At 41.8% G+C, this 26,330-nt stretch overlaps 1 protein-coding gene across 1 annotated transcript in view; it reads left to right on the forward strand.

Annotated features, from left to right (window-relative positions):
- Positions 1-1,821: 1,821 nt before the first annotated feature.
- Positions 1,822-26,330, forward strand: part of SLC22A3 (solute carrier family 22 member 3) — a 43,134-nt gene continuing 18,625 nt past the window's right edge. Inside the window, exons 1-5 of the mRNA XM_030556694.1 lie at positions 1,822-2,463; positions 17,166-17,269; positions 19,537-19,691; positions 23,611-23,779; positions 25,995-26,112. Coding sequence (XP_030412554.1) covers positions 2,047-2,463; positions 17,166-17,269; positions 19,537-19,691; positions 23,611-23,779; positions 25,995-26,112 — 963 coding nt within the window. The 5' untranslated portion in view covers positions 1,822-2,046. The remainder of the gene's footprint in view (positions 2,464-17,165; positions 17,270-19,536; positions 19,692-23,610; positions 23,780-25,994; positions 26,113-26,330) is intronic.

Raw genomic sequence — 26,330 nt, forward strand, 5'->3', positions numbered from 1 at the left:
ATGTTTTGATATTCTGTTCCAAATTTCCTTTTAATTTTATTTTTAAAGATGGTTAAGAACAAAAATGATTTAGTGAAAAGAAATGTTTCATTCAACCCTAAGTAATTTTTTTGGCTCTCTGATTTGCTAAAATGTTTCTGTTTGACCCAAAATGATTTATTTTTCAAAACTGCTGGCAACTGAAAAAGCTGTTACCTGCCAGCTCTAGTTTAGTGCCTTTACAGAGTCTGCCTATTGTTTCTTGGTTTTTACCATCCGACTTTTGGCTTGACCAGGACAACTGGGGGACTCAGGTGATGATATCTCAAAATTATGTGTTGGGAACTGTGTTCACATGGATGGAAGCTGAGCTTGCCAACCCAATACAAGCACTGTTCAGTAACAACTTCCAGATACAGAGTCTAGCTGATAAAAGGGATGATGGTTAGAAAAAATGTTTGTCTTTTAGATTCCTCAGGGTTGTTGTTTTTTTTTAATCTAACAGTTGGTGGGGCTTTGCTAAACAAAGTCTTTTTTCATTTCATATTTGAGTGGTCATATTTTAAATGCAGATTTTATCACAAAGGAGTGAAACTATAAGACGCTTGGAATTTGGGTTGAATTCAGCTAAGCATAGCCCTCTCAGCCACTGATTGTCCTGAGAAAAGTTCTCCTCCCTGATCATTGAGATTTTCAGGGATAAGCTCTCTTTCTTTTGGACTCTTTAGTTTTATTGGCTTCACAGATAACTCTGGTGGCAAAAAAAACCCACCCACTTTTGTCTGCAACTGGTCTGAAGACTACACCACACCATGTCAGACACATACCTGCCCACAGTGAGCCTGCATTCATGCCCTCCCGGTTTCATTATTTTGCAACTCACAAGTCATCATGAGCATATCACCTCAGATCTGTGCTCCCTCCCAGATCACCATTTCAAGTTGTGTGCACTGATATTCAAAGCCCTCCATGGGATTGGACCTAGCTACCTAAAAGATTGCTTCTATCTCCATCACCATAATATTCCATCAGTGACAACTATGACCAGTAAGAGACAGATACTAGACCTCGACTTATTCCTGTAAAGTGATAAGAATGGCCACAAATCTCACCACTTTCAGAATTCTAAATGCAAAACCTATCCCTTCTGTGGCTTAGATTGCCCTCTGGAAGTGCCACCCACCGAGAGCCCACCTTGATCTCTGGCCCCCACAAGTCCCTGGCCCCTTATCAACTAACTAAATGAATAGCTCCTCTGGGAAAGGAGAGAGCAGGGGATGCTCAGATACTAAGATGAATGAGGCCGTATAAAAACCTACCTAAACAGGTCAAAGCACAGATAGACCTATTTTGAAAAGAAGCTCCGACATTTTGGGCATAGGCTACCTGACAACCTTTCTTTAATTATAATGTAGAAAGGAAAAAGCAGTTCCAATAAAAGCTGCACAGATGGCTCAATAGCGCTTTGGATGAGCACTAGAACATTGCTGCAGAAATAACTCCTGTGTGCCGAAGGGGAGACTTCATAGTTTTTTATGAACATTTCTGTCACTGCCACCCAGAATGCTGACAGCATCACTCATTGCTACTTTTGCAGCAGCCTCCTCTCAGTTATGTTTTTATTTAACACTCTGCATTTTTCTGGCACCCCTTTGCAAAGACAACTGCAGTACACCATTGCCTGCAGAACTGGTGTTTACTGCATGCCTGTCCCTAAAGAGTTAATTGTTTTTATTACATAATCTGTTTAACATTCTGGATAGATAGGAAACACACGCCCCCTTCTCTCTTACCGTATGTTTACCCACTTTATACTGCTCTCTTAAACTGCTGTGTGTAAGCCTCATGCCTCTTGACATACTGTAACGCTCTGGGTGGGTCTGTGGAACTTTGCTCTGTTCCAAAGCTGCTTATGCTACTGGGATTATGTGTGTGTGTGTGAGGAGAGGGAGAGAGACAGTCCACACAGATACGGCTACAGAAAGCACTAGCACTAGTTACAAAGTTTGAAAGCTGTTGACTCTGCCATCTCTTGGATCCCTCCGAATTGAAAACCTACTGCACACAATGCCGTCTTTTGATGAGGTTTTAAAAGAAGCTGGGGAATTTGGAAGGTTCCAAAAGAGGGTCTTTTTCCTCCTTTGCCAGACAGGCATAACTTTTTCTTTTCTATTTGTTGGAGTGGTATTTCTTGGGCAGGCACCAGAGCACTATTGGTGCAGGATCCCTGGTGCAGCTGAATTAAGTGAGAGATGTGGCTGGACCCTTGAAGAGGAACAAAACTATACTGTGCCAGCTCTGAACCTGGTGAACAGGTTTTCCAGTGGCCAGTGTGAGAGGTTTGACATAGAGTGGAATAACACCTCTGTGAGCTGTGCCAACCCACTGTCCCACTTTACTAATCGCAGTTTGGGCAATGTGCCACTTACTTCATGCCAGGATGGCTGGGTATACAAACAACCCCACTCAACGATCGTCAGTGAGGTAAGGGAAATCAAAATTTTCCAATCAGTGTTTTCATTGTCAGAGCGGGACTGTAAAATAAAAATCAATTGCTAGAGCAATACATATGGAGTATAGAGTTTTTGATGAAAACTTTATTCTTGTCCCATTAAAGTTTCTCTGAAATTTCCAACATAATCAGGATATTGAGTATTCTCAAGCAGCAATACCAGGGTGAGCTAATCTGAAAGATCTTTAGTATTGACTCTCTGGAGCAGATGAACTCAAATGGGGATACTGCTTTCTTGCCGCTGTAATGCTGGACTAAAATAAACAAAGAGTAATGTCATTGCAACTGAGGCATTAGAGTGGTCATTTAAGGGCAGGTCCTTGGCTGGTATAAATTAATGTTGCTCAATTGACTGCTGCTGATTTATACCAGCTCATGATCTGCCCAGTTATATGGACATTATATAATTTATTTGAGTAAGCATCTAGACTTACTAGTAATAAATAATTAGTATCTAACCACTTCTGTGTGTCCTGAGCCTCGATAAGAAAACAGAATTACGTTGGTTGTCATTAAAAATTCAGATTTTGCCAAGAGTTACCACACACTGAGTATCAGAAATGCCAGAATTATTTCCTGTAGAATGGAAAACTGCAGTCCCTCCATTACTCCTTTTGTGGTATGTGTTGGCAAATACAGTTATTCTTTATTGGGCTGCAAAAGGACAACCAATAAACCGTGCTAGATCTTGATTATAGACATGTAGTCGGTGCAGTACAATGTGACTCTAATCCATAGACTCAGCACTAGAGGTGCATGTGTATATAAATAACGGTGATAACTGTAGTGCTCGGAAACACCATAGCTAAAATACATGTACATAAATTAGGTATGTAATCTTCATGAAGTATTGTATACTGTATCAAAACCACCACATGATTTGACTGCCATGCCCATGGTCCTGCAATCTTCCCATTATTATTTATTTGGATGTGATGACCAGGACCTGGGAAGTCATACCTAGTGGTTGGAGAAGGAGTCAGGGCAGGTCAGGTACCAGGAGGTCAGATCCAGGATAGACCCAGAGGGCAAACCAAGAGTCAAGTGTCAGTAGGCAGGCCATCTCAGATACTGGGAGGTCAGAGTTCCAGGTACGCCAGAGAACAAAAGCGAGAGTCAGGCGTCAGAAAGAAAACTAACTCGGGTACTGCAAGGTCAGAGTCCACAACAAGTCAGAGGGCAAACCGAGAGCTAGGAGGCAGGCAGGATCAGAAGCTGGAGTCTAGGATCTCTCACAAGCAGGAACTGGAGCAGAGATATGCAGGCAGTCTATGTTGTTGCTCAGACAGCTCCCTTTCATGGCTTCCTGGTTTATGTACTGGTATCAGCCAGTCAGGGGACTTTCTGAAGCTGCCACTCCAGTCCTGGTTGTTGGTACTTTCTGCCAAACCCAGTCTCACAGGGTCTTCCCATGGGAGCCCAGCCTAAGCCTTCTATGGCAATGCGGACATATCAATAGCTCTAAGCCCCCACAGTTCCATCCTCCAGGTTTCTCACATTATATTACCATGGTGCCCCAGTCCTGGATCAGGATCCCCTTGTGCTAGGTGCTGTACAAAGAGACAGTCCGTGACCCAAAGAGTTTATAGTGTCATCCTCCTTCCCTCAGCCCGTCTTGTCATCAGTTGTTCTACTTTGTCTCTTCTTAGGTTATGACATCTTCAGGGCAGGTAACTTTCCTTATACGCATTCCGTAAAATGCCTAGAACACTGTATGCTCTGAATAAATGTTAAATAAAAGCAAATGAGCGTCCCTGGAGATTGGTAACTGGACAAAGAGCATCCACCTTCAGGTCATAGAATCAAAGCTGGTTCAGGTTAGCAATAACTGAGAACCAGAATAAGCTGCTGAGTGCAAACTGTCTGCAATGTGTCGGTGTCATAGCTTACTCCCTGGCAGATAAGAATCCACACCTCAAAAAACATTAATCACAGCGTTCACTGAGTAGATTTATTTGCTGTCTCAGCAATGGATTGAATGGGCAAGGAAAATTTAAATATGTTCAGATTCCTAGGAGTGGCTATTCCAGGTGAGGGCTGAATCTCACTGGCATGGGAAACTTGAACTGCTGCCTATGTCATACTTGTCCAGGAGATGTACAGAGAAATTCAGCCTCCAGAGCTTTCAGTCCAGAATCTTTCATGAACAGTATCATTTAACTGACATTATTTTTAAAATGAAAATTAGGAGTGTGTGTGATGGGCGTGTGTGTGTATAGGGGGGGTGAGATTACTTTTTTGTCCATGTTTTTTCAGCTGTTGACCCTGATGACTGTTGAAAGTGAGTGAGCAAAACAGCAATGTAAAACTTCACTTAGAGTCCATTTACAGAAGCAGTAGGTAAAAGATTATACTGTATCTGATGCAATCACTATGATTTTGCATCAGCAGCAAGAATAAAAAACCTCCCTGCTCACTAGCTAATGCATAGAGAAAATGAAACTTGTGGGTCGTCAAAGCAAGTAGTGGGAGCTGAAGTTCAAAGTTCCATTGCAAACCTCTTCAGGCTGTACCATATTCACTTATGTGTTCAGCAGCACGCATGTAAGTGAAAAGCAGGGCTACAGGGAAAAAGAAGGTGACCAATGGAATGGTGAATGGGAACCTTACAGAAATGCTCCAGATGCACGTGAACAAGCTGCTGAAAACCAGCCAAATAAGAAGTGTGGTTTTGATTTTTCACCACTGTTGCCTGCCAAATCCTCTACCAAAAATAATAATAAGAGGGCGGTTGGATGGCTCAGATCAGTGTGGGGAGGAAAGGTCATTGGACAAGAGTGCTCTTACTGACTAATAAGGAGATTTTCAAAGGCATGAAGGCTGTTAGGCATCCAACTCCCATTGGACATGACTGGAAGTTGGGTACCTAATTGTCCTTTATGCCTTAGAAAATCTACCCCCTAAGCCTCTGAACATTCTTCTGTAAAATAAGAGGTTCTTGTACAATGCCTAAAGACAAGGACATAAGAATAGTAATAAGCTAGAGAGAATCTCCTCCTTTCCCAGGTGACCATATGGTATACCAAGTAGCAGCATTCACAGGACTCTTTTCAAAGGTCTGATCCAAAGAGTTCTGGGATCAGTAGAAAGACTTCCATTGACTTCACTGGGCTGTGGATCAGGGCCCAAGAGTCCAGTCCCTGTAGCTTGGTTCTGGCTCCAACATACCTAATTATCAGCTTTACTCATTTACTAAGCAGTGACATAGCAGGCAATTCACAATGTAAACATGTTAAATATAACACACTTGGAAAGGGAAGACCTAGTTAATCCTAAGTTAGGACTTCGGTAAAATTTAGATGAGAAATCAAGTTAAACATAGTAGTGTCCTATCTAATTTGACCGTTTTCAAACAGCTACCCCTTTTCTAATGTGCCTGCTCTTTCTAAACCCTCCATTTTATATAGATGAACTGTTCTTTTTGTACTTGTTTAAACGTGTTATTTCATATCTGATTAAGTTTACTGAGAACATGACCAGGGAGACTAAATCAAAAGGATGATTTAGCATAGTAATCTGAAAAGCAGATGTTCGTGGGAGGGAGAGACTTGAAAAGCAGCAATGCTGAAAAAAATTTGCAGGGGGTTATTAGACAGCAAATTAGGCACAAGTTTGCAATGTGATACAGTAGCTCAAAGACAAATGCAAACACAGGCTGCTATGCAAAGATGTCACCCCACAGAACAGGGGTGTAACAGTTCCATTCTATCCAGTTCTTATGCAATCACACCTGAAATGCTGCATTCAGTTCTGAGCACCTTATAACCAGAGAGATAAAAATGATCTGAGGACTGGAGGGATTGATTTGTGAGGAATTATTAAATTAATGAAATATGCAGGGCAGGTTTTTCATCTTTGTTCTGATCCCTTCACACTGCTATGGTGGTGCAAAAGGGTCTGGATCTCTCCGTGGGAAACACCTGAATATAGTGTCAATTTCTATTATTTTATGTCTAGTTAAATAGTTAAACTGTTTCAAAATAGTTCCACAGGCAGCTTCAGTTACTGTAACCACTAAGTAAAAGTAATTGTTTGGTTTGATGGGAACTCAGGAGCTGGCACATAAGTAGCACCTGAAGTGCCTGATACCTATTCCTTTGTAGCTGGATTAATTAAATTACATCTAGGGTAGGTGGCTGGAAGTGGGTCCTTTCACAATGCGGTATTTTGAGGAGAAGAAGGAGAGGGAGTACAGAATCCACTATAACGTCTATTTACCTTCTTCAGGCCCTAATGATAGGTGAACCAGCAGAACCTAAGATTAATTTATAAAACATTCTTGGTATCTTATGGAGGTACAACAGCAAGTCCTCTTTCTCCTTGCTGCTGCAATTTGAAGTTTTGCATATTGTACCAGGATGGGTTGTGGACTCTACAGCTTTGGGTCATGCTTTTCCTTGCAGGCACCTAAAATCAGACAGGAGTTGCCTTACAAAGGCAAACCCATTAACTCTCAGTACATAATGCAGCTAGAGCCCTTTAGCTCCCTGATCCTGAGGTGGAATAAAGCTAGACAAAGTAGTGATCAGAATGATTTTAAGATGCAGATTGCAGCAAATGCACTGAAATCAGTTTGACTTTATCTGCAAAACCTCACAATTCCACAAATGTAATTGTTTCCCTTTTAAGAGAACACACAAAGCTCAGTGAAATTAAGTATTTGGGAAATACCCCCAAAATAAAATCAAATATTGTTTCCACTTGTTTTAATTGAGCTTTTGTTACTCCTCATGAAACGGGAAAAAGAAACTAGTTGGGTCAGCAGTAGGTTTGGAATCAAATGGCTTGTCAGATTTTGCTGGGAAACGGAACTGTAGAGGAGATACAGACCTTGGCCTAAATTCATTCCCCATTTATGGCAGATGATGTCAGCATAAATAATGCGGGGGTCCAGACTGCATTTTCTTAGGAATGAGAGTGGAGTCACTAAAAGGCAGTTCCGCAAATAAGTGGTGCAGGCTGAAAAAAGGATGTGGCTAGAGCTGCAAGAGGGTGCAGTGATTCAGCAGCTCCATAGAGTGGACCAGAAATCAGAAAGAAGAAAAAAAGCTGAGCCTAGATCATTTCCACTAACTACGGATAAAGGGTTGGAAAGGGTGGATAATTTTCGCCAAACATTTTTGGCAATGATGACACCTAGTGGCATGTTAATGGATTATAGACAAATCTACAGATTCAGATGCCAGCAGAGAGAGTAATCTACAGATTCATCAACTGCTAATAGCAAAGCTGGTGTGTTCCATACTGAATAGCAGCCTTTACTGGCACACGTTTAGCATAATGAACTGATTCCAATGTGGCCTCTCAGCAACACTTTCTTATGAAGAAAGTTATGTAATTTTGAGACTTGGTAACAATTCATTGCCCAAGTGTGAGGTCTGAGAAGGACAAATCATCACCAGAACACATTATCCTACTACACTTGTTGCAAATAAATCATCATGCTCTGATACTTGGCAGCTGTCTCAAAAAAACCCAGACAAATATTTTCAAAGGGATCTGTAACCGGTTCAGTAATGTTTACCTAACAACTTTTACAGCATCTTAAAGCAGTGAATAATATGACAGTCAAAGCTTTGGTGGAGACAAAACAGCTGTTCCTTTTTCTATACTACTCCAGAAGAATTAATTCGACATTACGGAAAAGCCCCCAAGCCTACACTTACCTTGATCAGTACATCTGGGTTAATATAAGAAATCAGTGCTACTCTTTCATATTATCATGTAAGGTTTGAGGAGCAGTGAGAGGACGGCGGGAGCGGACAAGGGGACTGATTTAGTGCCAAGAGATGGGTTCACTACATATTCTCAGTAAGGTTTCCTCCATATAAAAATGATTGTGCTTCAGGTAGGGCAGATCTTCACAGCCCCATTCATTTCAGTAAACCTGCACCAATTTACACTGGATGAGAAGCTGGGACATTGACTTCCAAGGTTTGATAACTGTTATTTTCTTCTATGTTTGCACAGAGTTGGGATGAGTTTACAATTTTCTTCTTTATTTTGCCAGTCTGGAGTCAACAGTGGTAATAAGAAAGGAAAAAGTTTAAAAAAAGAAAAAGGAAAGGAGGCCGATGTTACATTAGAAAGCTTGGTATCATTCTGGGTGGTCCAGCCAGCAGATCTACAAGAGATTCAAGCTGGACCTTGAAGGCATGTATGAAAATTCAGGCAAAAACAAAATCAAAACCAAACAAACCCCACTACTCAGGTTCTTGTGACACAGCAACTTGAGAGTGAAGTCTGATCCACCGTTTTTCTTTGTCATTATGGAGTTCCACTGGTGTGCTCACCTCTGAACAAGGTAGAGTAGAAAATCTGCCCTGAGGAGGTCTCTTAGCACATCTTGTTCTGATAAAACAAAGAAAAGGGGCTGTTCTCCTCCCACCCCTGACTCCAGAGCTGACTCAGTTTGAAGTTTGATTTCAGTGAAGCGCTGGTGAAAAATGCTTTGGCGAATGAGAGAATCAATACACCCCCAAAGCAAGTAGAGACTGGGTAGCAGCAGTCTCAGCTGCCCCAGGTTGCCCTAGCAATGTACTTCTGCCCTCCCCTGGAGGCACCACCTGCAGAACTGAGAGGATAAACTGGTCTTTATTAATACTACCAAGTAGGATGTCCATTTTGCTAGTGGTTTTTTCAAATGGACACTTGTTCAGCCAGAACTGGGCTGAGACCTTCAATTCATTGTAGACGGGCATAGAAAAACACCTAGTATTGGTCAATTAATTAATAATAGTTTTAAATCAAATATTTACTTACTCACCTGTCTTTTGTGAAGATTAATTGTAACTGACTGTACAGTGCTTTCAGATCCTCAGGCCAAAGGTGCAATGCTTCCAGGTCCTCTGATGAATTATTATCATGTGAGACAACGCAGGGTTGAATCTGGGAAGACAGGGAAAAGTATACAAGGTGCTGAAGGACTAAGGCATGAGCTTTCTAGCATCCCGCTCCGCACCGGAACAGAAGACTGTCCTTAGTTGTATCACAGAGACAGGGGGCCCAATCCAAAGCTTACTGAAGCCATGGAAAGACCCTGTCAACTTCAGTAGCCTTTGGCTTAGGTCCCAAATCACTTGCACCTCTATACAGAAAAGCGAGGTGCTGCTGAATACCTATAACTCCCATTGTCTTCAGTCCTTGAACTACACAGAAAGATTGTGAAGTACTTGCTATCCCCTAACTCAATCTGAGTGTCAGTCCAAAATAAAAAATATCTGTCCTCTGACAGACATACTATGAGGGGAAACACTGTAATAACCATTTCATTTTCCAGGTATTAGTCATGACCTTGACCTTCTCAGTGCTCATTTCAGACCCATCCTCCTCCTTTGTTTAAAGGTTATTTCAGCTGTGAAATCCTTAGGCATGTTGGGGATTTCCTTCCCTCTCTTTAGCGAGATAGATAATTTAATAACCTTTTCTTGGCTAAGTAAAATAGGCAAAGTAAACTAAAATGGTCCCAAATAATTGCACCACAGTTAAAAAAAAATACATTGGATATTGGTCTGAATGTCTGTTTGTTCAATGGGTGGTGAGAGCATTTAGCACCTTCCAGGCATCTGGCTCCTCACCAGGGTATACTTTCATCTGCTACAATCTGGCAGCTCCAAAAGACTTGGTGGGGGAAGTATTGACATCAGCTTTCCCCTCTTCATTCCTTTATTTATACCAGTGCAGGTGAGAGTCATGGCACTGGCCTGAAGTAGGTGGTTTCTTCTCTCCTAAGCTCCTACCTTGACTACTCGCAGTGACTGGTCTCTGCACGTGTCACTGGAGGTGAGAGCTGAGGAGTTCAGATTGCTACTGGTTATGAATTCATCTACCAGGCCCTTTGTAGCCATCATATTAAATTGAGGAAGAATATAGTTCAAGCATATAGTGTGAAAATGTGCATTTTGTTACGTACTGTATGAAAACTGTGTTAGCAAATGAAGTGTGCAGCCCACAAGTTGTCAGTGCAGCCCTCAATGTTGTAAAATGTGGACATCCCAGCCTTAAGCAGTGCATTATTGTGTGTGTGTGTGTACAAGTGGTTTCTGACACACACATCAATGGATGCTGAGGAGCTGAGCCTGAAATTAAAACCTATCTACTCAACTAATTTCCTCTGGATGTTAAGTCTTCCATTTGAATTAGACTCAGAATAGAGGGGCAAAGTTCTGCTCTGGGCCTGAACTTGTCCAAATTTTGGGGAGAAAGGGAGCACAGTGGCTGAGAGATAGAAAGGCAAATCTTCAAAATTAGATGTGAATTTAGATCCAAACTTGCCCAGTGTTTGTGAGATGCCCAGACCTGTGGTTTTTAGTTTAGACCACCCAGAGTGTGACCTCTCAGAAATCTTTTATAGTTTATTTTCAGCAGACGCACTATACAGCTCCGATTTCACAGGGCTGCCAAGTTGGAAAGGTTAATAAGAAACAATGACAGATGACGCAAGACTCATGAGGCCCAGGCAGAAAGGGCTCTGGATTTTTGGATTCTCTACATTACTGGCCCTGGACACCAAGTAGAAGATTGAGAGTGAAGCTTGTGACCCCTCCATTCTGAAGCCTATATTTTCTGTTCCCATGCACAAAGAGCAAAGCATTCCTTTCAATGCATGTGAGCCCAATTTGTGAACAGTTATTCACACAAATAATTTTAGTGACTTTTTGGGGACTACATAGGTAAGTAACTGCTCACCAGCGTTAGTAATGGTTCAGTCTGGACCTTAGGTCTTTATAGCTACAGAACAGATACAGCCTGGTACACTTCGGCACATTTCTGCATGGGATCCCTGCTAAGACTGAGAGGGTGGTTGGGGCTCCAGTCATAGAATCATAGGTCATCTAGTCCAGGCCCCTGCACTCAAAGGAGAACTAAGACCATTCCTGACAGGTTTTTGTCTAACCTGTTCTTAAAAACCTCTAATGACAAAGATACCACAATCTCCCTACGCAATTTGTTCCAGTGCTTAACTATCCTGACAGAAAGTTTTTTCTAATGTCCAACCTAAGCCTCTCTTGCTGCAATTTAAGCCCATTGCTTCTTGTCCTGTCCTCAGAGGATAAGAAGAACAATTTTTCACCCTCCACCTTGTAACACCTTTTATGTACTTGAAAACTGTTATCATGTCCCTTCTCAGTCTTCTTTTCTCCAGACTAAACAAACCCAATTTTTTCCGATCTTTCCTCATAGGCCATGTTTTCTAGACATTTACATTAGACTTTTACATTACCTTAAACCTTTACATTCACATTAAATCCACGCCTTTTTGTTGAGGCATCCAACCAGGGTGCTAGTTGCCAGTGAATGTTCTGAAATGGGTTGATTCTCCTAAGAACTAGACTGAAATCACCAATTCTTTTCATCCAGGCCACCAAACAGCTTTCAGATGGTGGTAACTTTCAGACATTACTAGGGGTGAAAGTAACTTAAAAGTCTTACCATGCGGGGTCTCAGGTGGAAGGGATGGGGCTGGGGGTCAGCCTCCCCCAGCCAGCCCTTCCGTGCTCCCTGGCCCACGCCACCCTGCACTCCGGCCACTGCAGCAGTATCAGCGGCGGTGGCCGGGAGCCCCAGGCCCTTTTAAATCTCCAGACCCCAGGGCAGCTGCCCCTTTCCCCCCCCCCCATAGCTGCTTGGGGAGTGGAAGGGCAGCGACATTAAAGCGCTGCCGCAGCAATCCTTTAACGTCAACTGTGTAAGGGTTGGTACTGATGGCCATTTCTTACCAGTATGCCGTACTGGCCTGTACCAGCCCACTTTTACCTCTGGACACTACCAAACCAAGCCAAGGGTGGTCTGGGAGTGACGGGCTCTAGAACTCAAACGATCCTTTGCTCTATAGACACCTCTATATTAAAGGTTAACTCTGTTAATGAAAAGGATGAAGAAGAGCTCTGTGGAAGCTCGAAAGCTTGTTTCTCTCGCCAATAGAGATTGGTCCCAGTGATGCTGGAACAATTTGTATAGTGGGGCTGCTGAGAGCCATTGGACCAAACTGCAAAACCTGTATGTGATGGAAACCACTTCGAGTCAGGGTGCGGCACCCCCAGTTCTCCTAGTTCCAGCTCCTATGGTTTGTTCAATATAAGATATTACCCACCTTGTTTTTCTATATATCCTGGAACTAATGCGGCTATACCAACACTGTTTATATAAAGAGCATTTAAGTAGAACTGCACAGACAAAAAATTTTAAAAAACGGAGCCAAGAATTCTTAGCTACGGCAAGAATATTTAAATATATGGACCCGAGCAAAACTTAGGATTGACTTATAAGGTATCAGTTAATTTACTTAAGCATTTTACACTATAAATCCTTTTGAGAGTACTCACAGTGCCTTACTGTTATCCATTGTCTCTTGTTTCATGGAAAACACAAGTGATTTAAAGTAGTTGACTGATATTTTAAGGCAACAGTTTATTTCAACTGTCAGCTGCAAATGTATGTTGAGGTACAAGGGTATTGTAAAGGAAGCATATTTTCCGTGCACTCTCTCTGCCCGGCTCTTCATGTCAGGTTGTTCACTTTTTCTCTGTTTATCTTACATTTGGATTAACTTATTTCAAAAATAAATATGTAAGCAGTGTCAGGATAAGCTCTACACTGACATCTGGTGGAAAGAATTTCAGAGAGTATATTTGCATAGGCATGCCTACCCTATCCCAGACTGCTGAGCGGTGGGACTGCTTGGTGACAAATGACTCACCCTCAGTTGGGTGGTACTTGCTAGACAAGGGACATGGGTTCCAAAACCCAGAGAATTGAGAGAGGCTGGGGACAGGTATCTGTGCCTGGTGGTGCAGTTTCCTTGTGGAGCCAGAAGCACCAGTTGCACCCTCTCCTCTCTCCACCGTGGAATATCAGAGTTGATTTTTTTTATTCCCTCAAGAATCTAGATACAGGTTACTGAGCTGAAATCACTTTGGCTAATGGTGCACTAGCACTGGGGCTCCCCTACTATGAGCTGGAATCACTAAAGAGCTGAAATTATTGAGCTGAGAGCACTGGGTACTGTGCTAACTAGTGGGGAGCCCAAAGCTATACTGTGGAACAGAGCTGCTGGTGGAGTGGAGCAGTTTGTGTGGACGGCTGGAGCGGATCACGGGACAGCTGGTGGAGCAGAGCGGCTGGCAGAGCGGCTGGCAGAGCGGAGTAGCTGTGAGACGGGTGGAGCGGCCCACAGAGCGCACTGAGCCGAGCAGTTTGCAGGGACAACTGGAGCAGCCCACAGTACAGCTGGTGGAGCAGAGCAGCTGGTGGAGCGGAGCAGTTTGTAAGGACGGCTGGAGGAGCAGAGTGGAGTGGCCGGTAAAGCGGAGCAGTTTGTGGAGAAGGTGGGAGCAGAACCCACGGAGAGGCAGGGCAGTTGGCCCCGGACCACATAAGGTGCCCCTTTCTACCCAGGCTGGGGGGAGGGACCTCTGCAGATAAACTCTCGAACTTTAGGGGCTGCACTGACCCAGGACAGAGACTTTTGGGATTGTGGGACTTTTGGGACTGTGGGTGATTTGGGGGGTTGCTGGACTCAAGAGCCCAGGAAAGAGGACACAGCCCAATTTCCTGGGGTGGGTCTTTGCTCATGGTTGGGTCTATGAACTCTAGTTGAGGTGTTTTTCCCAATTTAGTGTTTGTTGTTTATCTCATGTATTAAACCTTTTCTGCTACACCGAGACTCTGTGCTTGCGAGAGGGGAAGCATTGCCTCTTTGAGGCGCCTAGGGGTGTGTGTAAGATTTTCCCAGGTCACTGGGTGGGGGCTCGAGCTGGTTTGGCATTGGGTTATTGAAACAGAACCCCTGGATACTGAACCCGGCCCTTGTTGCTGCCAACTCAGAGGGGCAGAAGGGTTACAAATATATACTTTTAAAAGGATCAAGCTTATTAACTTTCCAAGGCAAGGAGCCCATCTATCGCTACAGACCAATCCTTCAAGCTGTTCCATGATGGAAGTCAACGGCGCTCTATGCAGGTGTGCAGGGGTCCGCTAGCGCAGAACAGTTTGCAGTACTGGGGCGTGTGTTTGTAAAACATCTAGCACAGGAGGGCTTTGGTCCTGACTGGAGCCTCTCTGAGTATTATCAAAATATTAATAATAATGGGTCGGATTTTTCCAAAGTACCTAAGGGACTGTTGACTTTCACTGCAGTTTATGACACTAAATTACTTATGATGTGCTTTTGGAAAACCCACACAGTGTCTTTAATACCAAAAGGCACCACAAGACAACGGCCTCCAAACTGCTAAAGCATGGGACTGAAAGATGTCTTTGGAGCTTAGGTGTGTGGAGGCTCCGTAATGAGAGAAATTTTGCCCTAGCAGAATAGGCTTGAAAAGTATGGCTCACATTTTCAATGAAGTCTCTACATCTGCACTTATAATTCTGTCCATGCCAATGATTCATGAGTCAAAGCAGGATACTTACACATCTGTGGGCTCAAATTTATAGGCTATGGACCTGGTTCTCATCTCAACTATGCAGTTTTGTGCCAGTGTAATTCCATTGACTTCAGTGGCCACTGTTCCTTATTTGCAGCCAAGTGAATGAGATTGGAATCCAACTCTGGGTTTCAAAAGTGACAATACAAATGCATATATGTGAAAAGTGTATTTGCTTTGAATTGAAGTGTTCAGGTATCTTTGTTTCTCCTGGGAGAGTTGAGACATGGGCAATAAGCCTGATGCTAATTTCAGTGTTAGAAAAATGAGGTCCTGAATGCTGAATTCGGATGGTGGAATTAAAGGAAGTGGATTTAAAATTAATTAGTTTTAAAATTTATTTATGTATAACTTAAGTCTGCCTGTAAATTCTGTTAAGGATTTGAGATAAAAAACATTTCCCTTTCATGATATTTTTATTTTAAAAGTATTTCATTTTAAATCCTTTTCATTCTGTGCTCACAATAATCCATTATTAGCTCTGATGAGACTAACTTTTTTACTTTTTCTGTCTATTTTACTTCTTTGATTGCAGGGCTTATGGACAGAAGTCTTCTGTCAGGGCTTTTGGCTTTAAGAGCAAGCAATGTTGTAAAATCCCAAATAGGCCTTCGTTGCGTTGGTCTCCTTAGTGAGGGGCTCTTTACTGCGATCCAACACTGAACTCCTTTGTTCATTTGCTAACTTGGTCTCTCTCTTTAAGACCTTGACCTTATATGGTGCTGAGCAACTTTAATTCTCATTAAACAACTTTAAGTTTCGGAGACTATTGGTCCAGATTCTTTCCGGCAGTTGTTTCCAATATATTTCCAGAAGAGTGTACCACAGAGGGTGACTGCTCCCTGACTCCATCTCACCCCTCTTGGCTGGTCATGCTCCAAGATATCAGGTAGAGATCCATTTCCCGGTGACTGGTAGAGTGACTTCCACAGGGTCTGGTGGAGAGAGGGAAGAGGCTTACTGGTGCCATCCTTGCTTTTCTTTCACCTACAGAAGATCAGCTGGCTCCGTATTTTTTTACTCTATTAGCTAGTTTTAAAAACCAAATAGGCTGTGTGTGCCTGTGTGGGTGTTTTCAAACATTCCTCCTGAAATCTCTCACTATGTTCTTGAAAAAACTGTATGTAGTGGGACATAAGCACTTAAAAAAATTGGATCACTTATTTAGGTGCCTAAATATGGATTTTAAAGCTTATCTTTCTTTAGACTGTTACTTTTAAAAATCTTGGCCAATGTGAAATAGAAGATGTCTTCATTCTATCTAAGTACTTCTACACCCCGCCTCCATCACTGCAGTATTTGAGCACCTTCATCTGATATACATTATGAATGTGAACTTGAAATACTAAACGCATTGCAAATGCTCTGTACCTCAGTTAACTCAGCTGTAAAATATTATTATTAATATTATTTATTACAGCTCATCCTTGGAAATTGTGGCTATTTCTAGAGTGCTATTTAGTAAATGGCTAAAACTGCAGAGAATATTACCTCAGTTTATTCTTAACTTCGCTTTTGCCTAAGTCTTCATTGTTGATAAGGACATTCCAGTCTGAGATAAAAAACTCCTGACTCCAATAAGGTCTGCAGGACTTACTTAGCTAGGTTGGCATGTAATTGTGCTCCACGATCCTGTAAAGTAATTGCCAACAAAATACTATCCACACAACAAATGAATTTTTAATTTGGTTTTATTTTTGTTTCTGCTCTCTTTCCCTTCCTCCCTCCTCCCCCATGAATTCTTCAGATGAATGCAGTAGCAGCATTTTATCATCCTGTAACAGCTGCTGCAATATAAAGAATTGAAGGGTCTGAGAAAGCTACAGCAAGAAAAATATTTTCAGCATGTTAAAGATTGGTCTGACATTTGTTTTCTGCACCCTCACAGGTCAAATAGCTCTACTTTTGCCTAGGAGGCACTAAGAAAAAAGTGTCTGTGCTAGATCTGAACCAGACTGCTAGGGATACAGGAAGTCTGTGAAATTCAAGCGTTATTGGAGCAGCCTGTATTAGCATCGTCTTAATAAATTTCTGTTAAAAAAGAATGTTTGAGATGGGATGGTGATGGATGAGGTGGTAAAAAAATGAACAAGCTTGAAAGTGGTTTCTCAAACACTTAGTGATCAGGTTTTTGCTCAGGCATTTTTTTGTCCTGGAGCAACACAATTGCTAAAATGTTTTGCTTTGAGGAAAAATATTACATCTCTGTGGGTGAATATTAATATATCTCTTGCTTGTTCCCACAGTATAACCTTGTGTGTGCCAATGCCTGGATGCTAGATCTAACACAAGCTGTTCTCAATCTGGGGTTTCTGACAGGAGCATTCACTCTAGGCTATGCTGCAGACAGGTACAGTATGTGTGTTAATTCAAGTCTACCTTACAGAGGCAGAAACATCTTGCACTGTAATCACCGTATACAAACATTTGAAGATTGGAGGTTGAGTTCCATTCCAATAAGCAGGCCCCAGCTCACATAAACTTAACTTCCTGAGTCTGTAAAATTGGTCTGGAAACTTCATGAGATTTCTAGTACTTCCTGGTCCTGTTAGGACTTAAAATAGCATGAAAAGAGCCCTTCTTGTGGTATTTCATAATTTCTGTTCACATTTGGACTCAGGAAGTACAGAGGAACACAGAAATGAAAAGCAAGCATTCATAGAGAGTTTCGGGGTTGGCAATTTCGGAGGAGGGCATAAGGCCATTGATGAAGAAAGCAGCTCCTTTGAGAGAGGAAGAAGAAACTCAGTGCTACAACCCTCTCAGTTCACACATAAAGCATACATACCCATATGTTGACCACCAAGGTCATGGTTACGGCTAGTCTTCAACATTTTTAGAGCTGACTGAATACTGCAAAAAATGTGTGGATGAAATCCAGTCCTGTAAACAGGGCCAACACCAGAGCTAAGCACTACTTAAGTCCAACTTTCCCTTCAAAATAGGAGAAGGAAGCCTTATTTTAACGAATTAAGTCAGAATTAAATGGTGTGCAGTCCTCATGCCAGCCCAAGGTACAGGGGTGAATTTCACTGTAGATGAATATTTCTTTGATTTGAAAAATATATTAACCTTTGCGGTTTTGTGCTCCTTTTCTATTTGCTATCCATGAATATCCTAGTAGGTGATTTTATTAGGTAGAGCACACAGAGAATATTCTCAGATAAAGCACTTTGAACTCCTAAACAAAAACATTTACAATAAAAACCTCATTGTACCGAGAATTATGGTCATCCAGTAGGGGGACAAACCTACCATGTGACCTATGTGTCCAATCAAAAGCAAATAGTACAACTTTTGCATACCGAAGTCACACAACAAAGCTCTCAAATATGGTAGAGAGCAAGGATTATTTGCAAACATTCTTAAGTGAATAATTTTTTTAAAAGAATCCACTGAAGAAATTTTTTTTAATCTTTACACAGACAATTCGCAAACAGAGGGAGAGAGAGACAATAAATCATTGGTTCAAAGTATTCGCTTAGCTGCATTCAAAATAAACGGATTTAAAGCAAGGTTAATACTGGATGAAGACAATATTTCAGGGCAGCAACTATAAACTAGTTACCTCATGATCAAATCAGCGAGAACCATGATGTTTGTAAAATGCCTTGACAGTCTTGAGTGAAATGATAATAGAAATAATTTATATTATTATAGAATTACACCTTAGCCACAACATTTGGATCTGTAAATGTCTCTTTTACCACAAAGTTCAAAGGGTTTTACCTAGAGCTGATAGAAGAATTCCACTTATTTTTCTTAGGATTTTTTCAAGTCATTTTGTTCTCCTCAAAAACAACTCCCCCCATCCAAAAACAAACCTGAAAAAATATTCAAAAATTGCTTTTGTTAAAATTTTTTTTTTTTGTTTCTGGAGTTTGTAAGGGGGAGAGGTGTTGGTTGGTTGGTTTTTGGCCAATTAAAAAAAACAGGAAATTTTGAGCAAAAAGAACATTTTTTATTTTGATCAAAACTATTTTTTATTAAAAAAATAACTTTTTTGAAAACTAACTCTAGTTTGGGCCTGTAGTTAGCTTTGGCTTATCCATTAATATTGTTGGGATAAAATGTTTAAAATTCAGTACTAATGAATAAAAAATTAAAATACTGGAAGATAGACATTATAAGCTCTAAACAGAATATATATGATGATGCTTCATTTGCCATTCTAGTAAAGGTTAAGACATTTCCTACACAGGGTATGACTGTACTTAAAACAGGCAGTTTAAGGGAATAATCAGGCACATGTTGAAGTCAATAGCAAAAGTCCCATTTATTTCAATAGGAGCATTCTAATTTCTATAATTTAAGTGTACCATGCAAAATTAGAAACTGTTTTCTGAAAATGTTTAGGCCCAGTTTTTAATCACCACTTTAAAAGTGGAGACTGAGAGGCTGAGATTAGTATCCAGGAGGAAAGAGTTCCACTTCCTAGGAGCCAGTACAAGAAAGACTCAGATAGCCACCATCGTAAGGCCTAGTGATGGGAAACCTTACAAGACTGATAGCATCAAGACAAGACTTAGTTTGTGGCTGGAATTGAAACCTTCTCCTAAGTCAAGAAGGAAAATGTTAGTCATCTTTCAACATTTTCGTGCTCTTTTTTTTTGGCAGATATGGCAGAATCCGTATTTACCTCTACTCCTGCCTCGGAGTAGGGTTATGTGGCCTCGTTGTGGCATTTGCACCAAATTTTTCCATATTTTTGATCTTTCGCTTCCTACAAGGTGTATTTGGAAAGGGAACCTGGATGACAGCCTATGTTATTGGTAAGAAATGTACTTTTCCCCTTTTTTGGGTGGGGAGATAGAGGGAATGGATGTTGGTGGACAGACTACCTGAATGTGAAGCCAGGTGAGAACTACAGAGTTGTTCACCAATGATCTGAGGTGAAAGGAACCAATGGGGAGAGAGCATCACTGAAACATAACATAACCCTGATGCAAATAGCCCACCCAGAGCCCCTCTAATAACTCTGATATCTGGCTGCTCAAAATCAGCTGCCAAGTGATCCACCTCAATGCTCCATCTCAGAGAAACTTTTCCCCCTTAGCTTCACAAATATTATGCAGAGCACAGCAGGCTGCTATGACCATGGGAATATTTTCCTCATTGAGGTCTAACCTGCCAAAAAGACAGCAGCAGAGACCCTTAATCTACCTAATGCACATTTAATGGACATTCTGCAGCTACTGAGCCTGTTGTTGAAGCACTCCTTGCTGCTGTCAAGGTTTCCGGTGTAAGGCTTCATGAGCCACGGGAGTAAAGAGCAGGCAGAGTCTCCCAGGATCACTATTGGCATTTCCACATCCCCTCTTGGAATATTTTGGTGTGGAAAGAAAGGCCCTGCAAGCAGCTCTCTATACGGGCCAGTGTTCCTGAAGATATGTGCACCTTCCCTGACAACCCCACAATTATGTCAGTGAATCAACCCCAGTGATCCACCAGCACCTGCAATACCATAGAGAAGTAGCCCTTTCTGTTGATGTAATCTGTTGCAAGATGGTCTGGGGCCAAAAGTGGGATATGTATGCCATCTATTGCCCCACTGCAGTTAGGGAATCCCATTGCTGCAAAGCCATCCATTATTTCCCATACATTGAGCTGCAGTCCTTCAGAACAGGAGGCAATTAATGGCTCTGTACACTTGCATAATCACAACCCCTACGGTGGACTTCCTAACTCCAAACTGATTTGCGACTGACCAATAGCAGTCGGAGTTGCCAGCTTCCACACAGTGATTGCTACTTGCTTTTCTACCATATGGGCAGCTCTCATTTTGGTGTTCTTGCACTACAGAGGAGGGGCAAGTTCCACACAGTTCCAGGAAGGTGGCTTTGCACATCTGAAAGTTCTGCAGCCACTGCTCATTATCCCAGAGCTGCATAACGATGCAATCCCACCACTCAATGCTCGTTTCCCAAACCCAATAGCGATGCTCCACTGTGTGCAGCTCCTTTGTGAATTCTAACATCCATCTTGAATTGTTTCTTTCCATGGCACAGAGCAGGACAGACACCGCTGATTCATTTTCAGATGTGCAGGTCATGAAATACTGCAGGATTGGCTGTGTTGTGTTCATAACAAGAGTGGAGAGCAGTGCAGGATTCATGCTATCAGGAAGAGATGGCAGGCACACAGTTTACAGGGGCAGTTGAAAAGTAGTTGGAAACTCATGGAATAATGAGATGGAGAAAACTGCATCATGGAATGGTGAGCCTGCACCCATGATGCACTGTGATCCATTCCCAGAACTCTCAGCAGCAGAAGGTGGTGAGTTGCACAGTGGGATAGTGACCCATGGTGCACTTCTTTCTCTGTTGATACTGGAGCACCAACTGTGGATGCACTCCACCAATACAAGGAGCTTTGTGTGAACATGCACAAGCGATGTAATTACAGTGGTTTATGAGCGTCGACATAAATTAAGTCAACTTAATTCTGTAGTGTACATATAACCTTGGAATGCAAAGTCTCTTTTTCAAAAGTGATGTAGGTACTTAACAGCCTAAGGGCTTGTCTACACTGCAGCTGCACCTCTGTAGTGCTTCAGTGTAGACACTACCTACACAGATGGGAGAGGTTCTCCCATCTGTGTAAGTAATCCACCTCCCTGAGAGGTGGTCCCTAGGTCAATGGAAAAATTCTTCCATCGATGTCTTAGGTGGCTTAACTATGCCAGTTAATGGTGTTGATTTTTCCCTGAATGATGTAGTTATGCTGACCTAATTTTCTAGTATTGACCACACCTTTGTCAGTGTGATTTATTTATCCCTTTGCTTTACCAGTAGGTACGTTTAAGGCTGATCAGTGGCCTAAGTTACTATGCATCTGACGAAGTGGGTATTCACCCACGAAAGCTCATGCTCCAATACGTCTGTTAGTCTATAAGGTGCCACAGGACTCTTTGTTGCTTTTATGCCTCATATATCGATCTATAGGGAACATATACCAAAACATTGACTTGAGTACACTTGGAGGTTGGTTCCTGTAATATTTTGAAGGTATACCCTTCAAATTATTGACACGGTACTTTGGAACAATCCAAGAAGAGGCTTCCCCCAAAGAACCTTAGATTTTACACTGAACCAAGTTTTTACTGGGACAAGATTTTGGGAGTTCAATGTATACAGATTGAGTCTGTGAGCCTTGATGTTAAGGAGCTCTCAGCCACCAGTGATACAAATTCCTCTGCATCTGCACAGGGTTAACTTCCCCACAATCAAGTTAAAAAAAAAGAGCAAAAGTAATTAACTTAATTCTTAAGTACCAACTTTTATAAACTCTTATGATAAAGAAACACAAAAATAATAGCTTATTTTCTATTACATAACAGGGCTACTTCATAATCCACATATATTATTTTCGGAGTTATACATAAATAGAAACAAAAAAACCAAACCAATTAAATCTAACAGTTTAGTCTCCACAAACTCACAGCTCACAGTGAGAAGTAACTCAGAGTTCCAAAAGTTGTAGTTGGAGTTCTCTTCAGTCTCAGTTAGAATCTTTGCTCATGAATTCAAAACAGTCTGCTGAGCCAAAAGCACTGCAACAATATATTCCCACCTCCTGCTTGCAGAAATCTCCACTTGAAGCCCACGAAGATTCTTTCTCTTTCTCTGCTGAACTGTAGAATGACTCAATCAGCTAATCAGCCAATTAACCAACCAATCAGTATTAAGTATATACACGAAAAACTCTGTTACAATAAAAATACAAAACCAAGAAGAGCCAAATACAGATGACTCTCTCTAGCATCACATTTAACTAAGAAGAGAGATTGTGACCCATACTGGTTAAGACAATTTAACTAAAAGAGTTTGGTTAAAAATCAAATAACATTCCAGGTATACAATTAAAATGAAAGAAGAGAGTCATAGAAAGAAGAAATGGAAGCGGGAAACTAACTCTGCCGGTGCTGCCCTGTGTTGGAGAGTTAACCATAACACTGCCTGCTGCAGAATGCTTCAGAGCGCACGTCCAGACTAACCCGCGGCATCAGCGGGTTAAAATCGATTGCTAGGGGATTGATATATCGCGTCTAGTCTGGACGCGATGTATCGATCCCCGAGCGCGCTTACATCGATTCCGGAACTCCATCAACCCGAACGGAGTTCCGGAATCGACATGGAGAGCCGCGGACATCGATGCCGCACCGTTCAGACGGGTGAGTACCTCGATTTTAGAAATTCGACTTCAGCTACGTTATTCCCGTAGCTGAAGTTGCGTATCTAAAATCGATTTTAATACCTAGTCTGGACGTGGCCAGAGTTAGGGGAAGTCAGCCTGCTCCTACATCTGAGCTTCTCTCAACCCATGTAGGTCGTGTGTCTTTTTATAAAGCAGCTGTCTTAACTATTTGCCTTCAATGGAGTCTGAGTCCAGCTACAGGGAGCCTATTGAGCATGACCAAAAGTGCAGCACCCAATTCCAGAAACGTCTGGACATGGAATGCTAACTGTGCATTGGCCTAGCAACAGTGACCCAGACAACTCATTCTTCCCCCTTTCTCCTCTCTAATAGCTCCCTATTAGGCACATGGGTTACACATACTTTTTTTTAAAAAGGGAATCTTCAGTTGTAATCCAAGGTAGAACCCCCTGCATAACCGTGAGCCAACATTGCAAATGTACTGTTTTTAACTTGAATAGGGTTTATTTCTGTTTGTTTTTTCCCTCTCTTCAGTGACAGAAATAGTTGGCTCAGATCAGCGAAGGATTGTTGGAATTGTGATACAGATGTTCTTCACCCTTGGAATAATGATTCTTCCTGGGATTGCTTACCTGATTCCCACATGGCAGGGGATTCAGCTGGCCATAACACTCCCCAATTTTCTTTTCCTACTGTATTACTGGTAACGTTGTGTTCATTTGATCTCTGTAGGTTCATGCTTTGCATTCAGATCTAGATTGGCAAATTCTTAAAAAGAGGGTTTCCCTGAACTTTCCAGAAATTACTGTTGGATGCATTTCAGATTAAGACCTGGTTACAAAATATGAAGTGAAAAAACAACAACTTTGTGGCCTTTCTGATTAGTCAAACTATATAAGAGCCATAGTCTGACATTTTCTAATAGGTTTTACAGGTCTAGAATCCATCAAAAATGTCCCTCACAATATGCCTATATTTTCATGAGTGGACTTCTGTTACCACTGGGTCCATCCTCCAAAGTTCCCTGGTTGCCTTGTAGAGGCCTCTTAGGCCTGGATTCCAAATTAAACTTCTTTGGAGGATCTCATATACATGTTTTTGAAAGTTTAATTACATTTATTTGTGACTGAATACTGTCCCAGTAGTAGCCAAGGAATTTCACTCAGTTCCTCCCTAGGTGTTCACAAAGGAAGCAAACATCTTGAGACAGAAAGTGTTCATTGATGTAATTTAACTGAGTACACAGGAGGTACAGCAGGACTGAATTTGGCCTTGCAGAGTTCAATGTACCAAGTATGAAAAGAGGGGAGAGAGCAGTGGTTGGTAGAACCACACCCATTAGAAGTTTTAAGCTTTATTTTTGTTGTTGTTAATTTACTCTTTGACTCTGTGGCACTATGATTCCCTGACACAGTATTCTACAAAGAGATTATTGGAAGGTCAGGGGACTTTCCAAGTGCCAGGAAACACTTGAGAGGAACAAGAACCTCACAGAGATGTTAATTAATGTGTATATTTGGCTTGACCACAAGCAATATTTCATTTGAATGGAGTGGGAAAGGCCCAGGGTTGAACAGGAATGGAGAGTGAACTACATTACCTTCTCTTTTGTAGGAGTTGTCCTCCAAGTCAAGGTTGAAGTACTTTAGTTAGGGCAGTGTGGGGAAGTATGCACTACTGCTGAATCAGCTGCTCATACGCATCATTCTCTTCCCAGCTGTGTGCCTCAACCCTGACCTGAAGGGAACTACATCTCTGGGTAAAAAGGTAATTCATTCTCCATGTCATTCACTCCTTTTCCTCTCTGAGACTGTCAGCAAAGTGCCACTTAATGCAAACCCTGGTGGTGAGTTTTAATAAAACTTTGCGCTTATAGAGTTACAGTGATTTTCATCTAAAACTCTCATAGCACTTTACAAAGGTGAGTAACTATCCTCCATTGCAGTTGGAGAAACTGAGGCAGTAAGTGATTTGTCAAAGTTCTCACAACAAGCTAGTGACAGAACTGGGACTAAATCTAAAGTCTGCAATCACCCAACCCTATGCTTAACTGTGTCCTAAGAACTAGAGAGACAAGCAGTGCTTAATTTGTGCCAGGGCTGAGCTCCAGCACCTCCAGGCTTGGCAGTTCATAGCCTTGGTAACTCTGGGCTTGCAATGTCACTTTTAAAAGTAAAAAAAATCGCTCGAGCCCCAACATATAATTGCTTGAGTCCCAGCACCTCTTTCATTATAAATTAAGCACCGGAGACAAGGTGGATGTGGTCATATCTTTTACCAGACCAACTTCTGTTGGTGAGAGATAAGCTGAAGAAATCTGGAGGTCTGACCAAGAGCTCTGTGTGGCTCAAAAGCTTCTCTCTCTCACCAAGAGAAGTTGTTCCAATAAAAGATATTACCTCACCCACCTGTGTCTCTAATATTCTGGGACCAACACAGCTACTACTGCAGGGCAATGCTAATAACTAGGCCAGGTCAAGAACTCCTTTCACATAGGCTGTCAATCAACCATTTGATCTGAGCTATATTAGGTCCTCCAATGTAGAGGCAAAAAATTACATGTCCTGTCACCAATTCCCTATGTTACCCAGCTTCTAGGCCTTAGGAAACTTTCAGGAAAGTTGAGCAAGACCTAACAACTATTTAATAAAAAAGATAAAGATAAATGGCTGAATGTAGCATGTGAACTGTAAACAATCTACTAGTTCTCAAGCTGTGCTCCATGGATCTTTCTGGTTGTCCATGGCATGAAGTATTTTGAGAGTCAAGCTGAAAGTTGACTGAGGAGCTGGATATAATTTCTATCTTGTTGAGAGGCTGAAGAATTACTGCATTAGGTGTTAATGCAGGTGATGATTCCCATGGTTTTCTAAAGACACAATTAAGCAAAATCCTTGCCTCCCTCTGTGCTTTTACAGGGCAGTTCCTGAATCTCCACGCTGGCTACTGACACGCAAAAAAGGAGAAAAGGCATTAAACATTATGCACACCATTGCCAAGCACAATGGAAAATATCTCTCACCGCATTACTCTGAGGTACTTACCATATGTTTTCTCCAGTTTTGTTTGATCTTTAATTAGTGTCCTTTCAATTCTGCTAGAATATATTCTGTTTGATTTAGAAGAATTTTACCGTATAACATCACGAACAGATTGTCTGGCTCACTTTTTTTTTTCTCATGAGAAGGAAGAAGTAGGTTTATTGAAAGGACACAGGTTGATATTAGAACATTTCCAAGAAGTCATAAGAGATG

Source organism: Gopherus evgoodei, chromosome 3 (genome assembly GCF_007399415.2).
Source record: "Gopherus evgoodei ecotype Sinaloan lineage chromosome 3, rGopEvg1_v1.p, whole genome shotgun sequence".
Taxonomy (NCBI): domain Eukaryota; kingdom Metazoa; phylum Chordata; order Testudines; family Testudinidae; genus Gopherus; species Gopherus evgoodei.